Source organism: Onychostoma macrolepis, chromosome 24 (genome assembly GCF_012432095.1).
Source record: "Onychostoma macrolepis isolate SWU-2019 chromosome 24, ASM1243209v1, whole genome shotgun sequence".
NCBI classification, from domain to species: domain Eukaryota; kingdom Metazoa; phylum Chordata; class Actinopteri; order Cypriniformes; family Cyprinidae; genus Onychostoma; species Onychostoma macrolepis.
The window spans coordinates 19,341,733-19,350,609 of NC_081178.1; the positions used below are offsets into that span (position 1 = coordinate 19,341,733).

The window sequence follows — 8,877 nt, forward strand, 5'->3', positions numbered from 1 at the left end:
ACTTTTTAGTATAAGTCAAGTATACTTAAATGACATTTTAAGTATATTTCTGAGAAGTACATAAAGCCCATTTCTGAGAAGTAAATAAAAAGTAGACTAAAAGTATATATTTTTATTTTTAGTTTAAAAGAAGTATACTAATAGCACATTTGAATAAACTTCTTTTTCGTAAGGGTTACTCACCCTCATACCGTTCCAACCCCATAAGACATTCATTCATCTTTGGAACGCAAATGAAGAGTATTTTTTTAATGAAATCTCTGTGCTTTCTGTACCTCCATTGACAGACTATGCAACTACCATTTCAAGATCCAGTAAGGTATAGCTAGCTGTCAGATTTCATTAAAAAGATCTTCATTAGTGTTCCAAAAATGAACAAAAGTCTCACAGGATTGGAACGAGAATTTTCACATAATATTTTGGGTGAACTAACCCTTTAAGATAGGTTACTAACCTCTAATTCATGCTAAATTATTATAGTGTTAATCTACAATTGACATAGTTCTGCAAAAATGCTTTCTTGTACAGCATTTGAAAATATGGAACAAAGATTCATGCCTGACATTTCAATGTGAAACTAGGAAAACTATACAATCTGAATTAAGAGCAGGGCTCCAAGTGTGTGTGCACTCTTAGTATATTTCACCATGTGCCAGTTTGAGGAAACTACTGAATACAGCTTCCAGTATTTTTTTCTTTTCTTTTTCTGCATGTTCAGTCCAAGTTCCATTTTGAGATTTGTAAAAATCTCAAATTGTACATGGATTCTCGAAGTTGTTCATACATGAGTCTTGTAAGCATAGCCATTTGGCTCCCTTCATCCAAACCTTTGACCCTCGTTCAGGATTTCTTCACGGGAAGACTCTTAAAGAAATGAAATGACAAGAATGAAACTGAACTACAGAGTAACATGCAGAACAGGTTGAGATGGAAAAACAATCATTCAGTACTTTAAGATTTAAACATTAAATTATCAACTGCTATGCCAAATACTTTCCTGTCACGGGTTAGCTAAGCTTTGATAAAGCGCACAACGAAGAAGAAGATTTCAATCCACAGTCTTTACTAAATCCACAGGAAAATCAACAAAGTAAATCCCAACACCAAGTCCACATAAACATGATTAATAAGCGGCAACCAAAAGAACTAAAGGGCAGAATATATACAAACGCAAGAAAGGTACTATTGATATAATTACCTGAACACAGGTGAACTGAATAAGGCAATCAATGTGAAACTAGGTTAAATGAACAAGACAGGCAACCAAAGTCAAAACAGGGTGAAGGTGTAACAGATCGCCCCCCTCCCAGAAGGCGCGACCTCGTGCCAAAGAGAAGGAACGGTCAGGAGATGGCGGAGGGATGGCGAAAAGGGATGGCATAGGGCTGGCAGAAAGGCAGGCAGACAATACAGGTGGAGGTTCAGGTGGAGGACAGACACCCGGGAGGAGGACAATGAACAGAGTCCAGGGTGGAGACAACGGAGGGAGGAGCCAGTATGGAGACAGAAGGAGCCAAGGTGGATCAGATGGAGGGAGGAACCAGGGAGAAGACATGAGGGACTTGGAGCAGGGGGAGCCAGGCAGGACCCAGGCCTCAGCCATGAGGGCGAGCCACAGTGGAGCCGACAGAGGGAGAAGCAATGGTGGAGGAAGGGTTGACGATTCCAGGGGGCCGACCGACGGCAGTGGAGCAGGTGTAGGTGGAGCCCGAGGTGGAGACAGAGAGCCGATTAGCCAGGGCAACGGGGGGGATTCGGAGGGCCAAGGCGGAGCAGATGGCTCCTGCGACCGAGGCAGAGACTGGGATCCAGAATGCCACGGTGGAGCCGAAGCGACAGAGGATCAAGGTGAAGCCAGAGGGATGGAGGGACGAGGCACAGCCGGAGGAGTGGAGTCTTGAGGCAGCGGATGGTTGACGACTGACCAAGGCGGAGCCGGAGGGACGAGGGAGCACGGTGGACTGGTGGACTGATGGGCCATGGCAGAGAGGAGGGAGCTAGGAACCATGGTGGAGCCACTGGGTCGACGGGCCGAGGTGGAGTCTAGGACAAGGGATCCTCCAGCCATGACGCCGATGGAGCCAGGACAGACAGGTAATTTGAGACGGGTAGACAGTTCAGGGCAGACTGACAGTTCGGGCACAACCTCCGTGGTCATGACAAGACAGACAGACAGTTCACTGCAGACCTCCATGGTCATTACCAGGACAGACAGGTAATTCGAGACAGGCTGACAGTTCTGGACAGACAGGGAGTTCATAAATGGCCTCCATGGCTGTAACAGGACAGGCAGATGATGACGGAAGACTGGGTATATCCGAATAAATGTCTATCAGATCCACTGAGTCCAGCGGCAGCTCACCCTCAGCGGTGGTACAGTGGGCCAGGGCTTCCCTCCATGCTTTCGCGCTCCACTATGACATCCTCCGCAGCGAGCTTCGTTGCTGGCTCACGCACCTGATCAGATGTCATGTGAGACTCTGGCTCCGGGACAATCCTCAGCTCTGTTGCTCTTTTCAGCAATGGCTCGTCGGTTGCGGCAGCCTCTGGCTCTGCGTCTGACTCAACAGAGTAAATCCAAAGAGAAAAGCAAGTCCACATAAACATGATTAATAACCGGCAACAAAAAATAACTAAAGGGCAGAATATATACAAATGCAAGAAAGGCAATCAAAGTGAAACTAGGTCAAATGAACAAGACAGGCAACCAAAGTCAAAACAAGGTGAAGGTGTGACATTTCCAGTTCAAACATTGTTCATAAAATGCTAAAGTTACATTTCCAATGGTCTTCAATTGCATCTCTCATGTGATCTTGTCAACAATGTTTTACTATATACTTAATTATTTTCAACTAAATAAACAGCAACACAACAAAATGCTTCATATAGTTTTATTACATGTGTTCCTTACATTTGTATGAATTTCAGTGTAGGTGCCATCTCCTCTGGATATTTTATGCTTAAAATAAAACAAAGGAAATGTATTGCTCAGCCACAACGGGGAAGGAGATGTGGTTATTAATAACTTCTTGAACGACAGCAATCTGGAATCGCCAGTAACCTTAAACAAATAAGACATAGAAAAAAGACATAAAAAAAAAAAAATTACTTCAGATAACCAAAACATTGATTAAATCTTTCTTAAACAAACAACTTCAATAACAATGTCCACTGAATAAACAACTCAATGACAATTTTTTTGTGAGTATTGAATAATGGTAAATAAAAACTGTTAATAAAACAGAATACAAACCCATGATAAGAATGCAGCGGGTTCTTGGGATGCACAGTACAGCAGCAATTAAGGCCTGTCATTAGAAAAGAAAACAAGAGAAAAACTATGAATGTCATGAACTACTGTCCCTTTAAAACCTGAAATATTTAACAAAAATATTTAGCAAAAAAATATTTTACCAGTGTAAGAATGGTTCCCTGAACCTGAAATCCAACTTTAAAAAGTTGATCTGATCTGAGTGAATAATGGCGCCTGCTCTTGCACTGTTTCCGCGGCGATAATCGACTGAGGTTCTTGTTCCCACAATGCAAAAATATGGAAAAACAACTGTAAAAACCAAATACGGATAATTCCTTCAAATTATTACGGTATATTTTACTGTATTTTTACAGATTTTTTTATTTTTTACAGTGATAGTGTTACTTGCCATTTCTTTGTAATTTGTAGATTATTAAGTTCAGCTAAATTTCTCTTTGTAACAGTGTAATCAACATGCATTCTACTGTATTATATTTTAGATTAAATTAATTACATTTATTTAAAAGTAAATAAGATCCAAGTTCCCAGCCAAATTGACACTAATCACCATTATGATCATCGATGAAACAAAATGCAACTATAAACTATATAATGACTCATGATATGTTGTTTTTTCTTCATAACACAAAGCTGGCACATCACCTCTGTCATAATAATTAAGCAGGACTTCTCAAAAACAGCTCAGTTCTGAGCTTGCTTGATAGTCCATTGAGATAAGGCTGAAGAAGACACCTTTCCGTGAGAATCCTTATCTCAGCAGGAAGAGAAAGCCAAAAATGTACTGTCTTCTTAAAGAGGCATGAATCTGCTGGCTAAGCCACTGCCTTCCTGATAATCATCTTATAGTCAGGATATTGTGCATCTCCACTGATAAGCAATCTGCCAGCTGCCTGGATTCCATCAGGCTATTTTCCTTTTCTCTCCCTCTCCCTCACTCTACCTCCTTCTCCTGTTTTTTGCCCCTTCTGTTTTTGATCATCACCAAGTGGCATCACTAGCAAAACAGCCATTAGCTAGAAGCCACATCTGAAGCGCAGCAGCGACAGGATGGGTTTCCCTCTTTCTTTCTTCCCATTATTGGAGTTTCTGAGAAAAAAAAAAAAGTGGATGTTTGGAATTGTGATCACATTACACTGATATTGTGATTTATTTCTAAAAGAAATCATTTGTGTGTAAAAAGAGATGCACTGATTAGCTCTTCACACCTTTCATCAGATGACAGAGAAGGTGATCAAACAATTGCTTGTGTAATAGATCTGTCCTGACATAGTTGGACTATACAGAGATAGATCATCTGGTCATACTCATCAAGTCCCATAGGGGCCATTAGGAAAAGAACTAACGAGAGGCATTGCACAGTGAGTTACTGCTTTCAGCATAAAACATCACCACCGAATAAACCAGAGCAGTCAATGATACTAAATTATTTCTTATAAAAGTCTGTTTTTAAGAATGTTGTTTTTATGTAATAATAAAGGCTTTTGTTCCAATTATTGTTTCTTTTATTAAGCAATTTAAAAGCACATACATCATTATTATTAATATGACTCATACTTAGGGCCAGAGCTATGTATTAAATTATCAAATATTAAACTTGGTGCAGGGAGCATTTGTGCTGTGGAAATGAACGATACTTCAAATAATGTGGCTTGTTGAAGAAAGGGGTCTATTTCTAAGCAAAAAAAAAAAACTTTCTGCAACAGGCAAAAAATAAATCAATAATATAATATAATAATAAAAAACTGCACAGTAACACAAAAATTGTGTTACTCGGTCAATATTAAAGATATCAAGCTTATATGTTCACAGAATGTTCTTTATCTTATGAAGAATGATTTTATGTAGAAAACGAAGACTTCAGCTTGGTTTTCACAGCCAGGGTCACACATTTGAACCACATGCAGTTAAACCACTCGGAACACTTTATCAACCAAAGCAACACCTTGGCAACCAGCCACACTCCTTAGCATCGCTCAGCAGGTAAGCACTTACATTTCCTTCAGAGAACTGTAAAAATATTCTTATTTTTTTATTCTCACTAACAAAGAACAGATTAAAACACAACATGTACATGTTTTCATTGATTACATTTTATCTGCCTTGTTGTTCTCTTCATTTTTCTAAACACTATCAGCAACTCATTCTCATGACCATGGTTTCTTGCGTGGGCCCTTGCACATGTCAGTCTCTTTGAATAGAGAGATCTCTGATTGCCAGAGATACGGGGCCCCGATTTCTGCCTCTAGTCCTTTGATGAGTACACAGTGAGGCTGCACTTCAGTAGCTGATAAGCATTTCATTTCATATTATTGTCTTCTGCACTGATGAAAGTGGACTGTACTGTGATGCAGATATAGAGTATTTATTTTTATTTTTATAGATGACTCATTTACATGGTGTCACTTTTTCTCTTTTAATTTTAGATTACTGCTAAACTTAACAAGAAATACAATTTTCCCATCTCAACGTCAGATATTCTAGAGGCATTAATAACCATAGACAGTGGGAAACATGTGCTGATTCTATTCAGTTCCATTAATGGTCAACCATTTTAAAAGGTCCAATCGTTCAGCCCAAACTTTCAAATGGGCTGACTTGATAAATGTAATGAAAAAAAAAAATCAATTCTGGTAGTAGCTTTGATGTATGGTGTATAATGACTGATAATAATGACATTTCTTTTTCAAAACATGTTTTTAAAAAAAAAAAAAAAGATAATTCCAAAATTATTTGAGTATGAATCTAACAGGTTTGAAAAGGCTGATAGCCAAATTAATTTTTTTCTCTAGCACATTCTTTATAGACAATATACTTGTGCTTTTGTGTCAATCAGTCAATCAATAAATCAATAAAATATAAGGATGTGGAATACAGCCGATTTTGTCCAATAACAGAATCAAAATGAGCTTGGCCATTACAAGTGTCACAGTATACAAGAGTTGAAAAAAAAACAATGCAGGGACAAAAACAACAAAACAAAACATATAAATAATTTTAGAAAAACAGCCATCAAAGATACATAAAATCAACACTTCTACTTTGACAACAGAATATCAGATTACTTCTGACTAGAAAATAAATAAATAATCAATTAAAAATTAAAAGCCAATGTAAAATTTCATGCCTATGTAACCTAGTTTTTCATCACACTTGGTTTACTGTCCAAACATCATTTTTAATAAATGGTTTTCAGTGATAAAATGCCTCTCTGTAGTGACCTCCAGTGTGTGCCCCTGCCTTCAGGCTGCGCTGATGTTTAGCGTTCTAGGGTAATGAGGGGGAACAAAGAACAACAAGCAGAAGCTGCCCAACATAAACATACAGGGGAAAGTATTTAGTACAAACTATAAGCCCAACAAGGCTGAGTGCAGTCAACGGCCCCTAATTCTGCTCTTTGTAATCTGATGCGTACTATAAACACACATCACACCCACTCACACTTATAATCGATGGACAGTGCAAAACTCAACATGAGCAGGCACACCTGGCTGTCAGGTGTAGCACATTCAGGTGTGTTTCGGGGGGCCAAAGGTTAGGGGTACTGTTTGATTTATGATCAGGTGATGATTTAAAAATATTACATTACAAAAAGTTGATATTGCTGTAGAGCAAGTGGATCTGATTATCTTTATAAATAGATTTTTTTTTTTTTTTTTTGCAGCAATATACATTGTCAATATTTAACAGACTGAAAAATTATGCATTTACCAGTCAATAGTTTCCTTTTCAACAGCAAAGCCAGAGGTTTCCAAGCATTACAAAGTATTTTCATTCAGTTTAAATATCACTTTACTGTGTCTTTTACTGTGTGTTTCTCAGGTGTGTTTCTCCTTATGGCATATATGACACACTTTTACCACTTCATTTCCAATCACACTCTCTCACCTAAAGGCCTAACTTTTACCATTTGGCCTCAAGTCAAACTACATGCCACACACCTCAAGTCAGGGCTGCTGCTCCCTGTACACAGATCACGCAGCCTGCTTAGGGAATCAGTCTCTCATGTGAGCACTCTGACTCTCTGAATTCAAAATGTACATACTTTACTTTTCCTTTTTGTTCCTAAAATAAACTGCCAAATCCTAACAGACAATTAAAAATCGGACTCCAGGAAATGTACAGAATATTTATAAATGTTGAATATAGACCATTTACATTTCTCATAAAATTGTTAATTGTTATGTATTCTGTAAACCTTTAATATTGCCTCAGAATTAAATGACTTTTTCCCCCAGTTGTGGAATAGCAGAAAAGATCAATAGCCCACAAGTATCATCAAAGGGTCCAAATATAGAATGTTTCCAAACTTTTGATCAGTAGTTACCAACTGAATTCATTACATGTACATCAAGATGATCATGTCATCTATGTAGTAAAATGGCACACTGTGCACATCTGTGTTTACACAACAAATGTGGAAAACTCCAGGCCTGAAGATACATACATTTAGATCCAAACCAAAATGCTGTTTGTCTCACTGAAGGTGTTACTATATTAATATCTTAAAGTCAACTAGGTCATCTATTGGTGTCTTCTTGGTTTTTAGAAGCCTTCTATTTAGAAGATGACCAAATCTAAAATGAATCAAATGAAAGATGTTTTAAATTGTTTGTGTAGATGTTCTTAAATCGTGATCCCTTTGAATTTGCGGTATTAAATAGTTCAGTCTGTCTGAACACAGACAGCAATCCCAAAATCTCACCTGTCAACACTTCATTGGTTTTACTTTGAGGATGCATATTTTTTTACCTCAAGTGAAAGAGTCACTTAAGTATTTTTGTAATTTGTGTTTATTTATTTTTTTATTTTTTTACCGTTCAGTCACTGCAGTGAATTTGTGCTGTTGTCAAGAGTAATGATACTTTAAACTGGGAAATTGAATAAAACCCAACATGTATATTTACAATGACAAAAAACAACAACAATAATAATAATAATAATAATAAACAAACAAACAAACAAATAACTGCATGCTTTGCCATGTAAAGCATGGAAGGTACTACAAATGTCATCGTCAGGTCACTTTATGTGTGTGGCTCCAATACTGAATGTGGAAATGGAGGTGGCAGAGTAAAGTACGCCCCTATGAAATTTAATCCAGACATCTGCAGGATATCCCCCTTTACTGTGATGCCTAATGAATTCCAGTGCAAACCAAATCATGCTGAATTTCTTTATGACAGATGGATGACTCTTGCTTTAAGAAGAAAAAAAAAAAAGATTAAGCTATGCACCTTTTTGCATATTTTTTGATCTCTGTATCACCGACCTAGGATTATCAGGTTTTGAGAAGCCACAGATTGAATAGTTGATACACAAAATTAATGTGAAATAATCTCACAAATTGTTATGATATAATTAGACAACTGTCTGAAGAATTGTTTTCAGCAAAAAATTAACTGTAAAATTAATTATAGTAAGTTCCAAAGATGCAAAGAAATTTTCAGTAAAACAGACCTTCATAACACAGGAAATCACCGCTACATAATGACAAATAACACAAAACAGCTCTGTTGGCTTACAAAATGAAAATCCTTGTAATACTGGTGCTGTAGTTACTGCTACTATTAGGGTGTGTTTTGTTTTGGGTGAGGCCTAAGCCG

At 37.7% G+C, this 8,877-nt stretch overlaps 1 protein-coding gene across 1 annotated transcript; it reads left to right on the forward strand.

Annotated features, from left to right (window-relative positions):
• The first annotated feature begins 1,361 nt into the window (after positions 1-1,361).
• On the forward strand, positions 1,362-1,901 carry LOC131533078 (keratin, type I cytoskeletal 9-like). The gene has a single exon (XM_058765133.1). The coding sequence runs from the start codon at positions 1,362-1,364 to the stop codon at positions 1,899-1,901; it is 540 nt and encodes a 179-aa protein (XP_058621116.1).
• Positions 1,902-8,877: the final 6,976 nt, after the last annotated feature.

Bases quoted from the DNA above. Each gene is read 5' to 3' on its own strand.
- LOC131533078 (XM_058765133.1), top strand. From the start codon at position 1,362: ATGGCGAAAAGGGATGGCATAGGGCTGGCAGAAAGGCAGGCAGACAAT.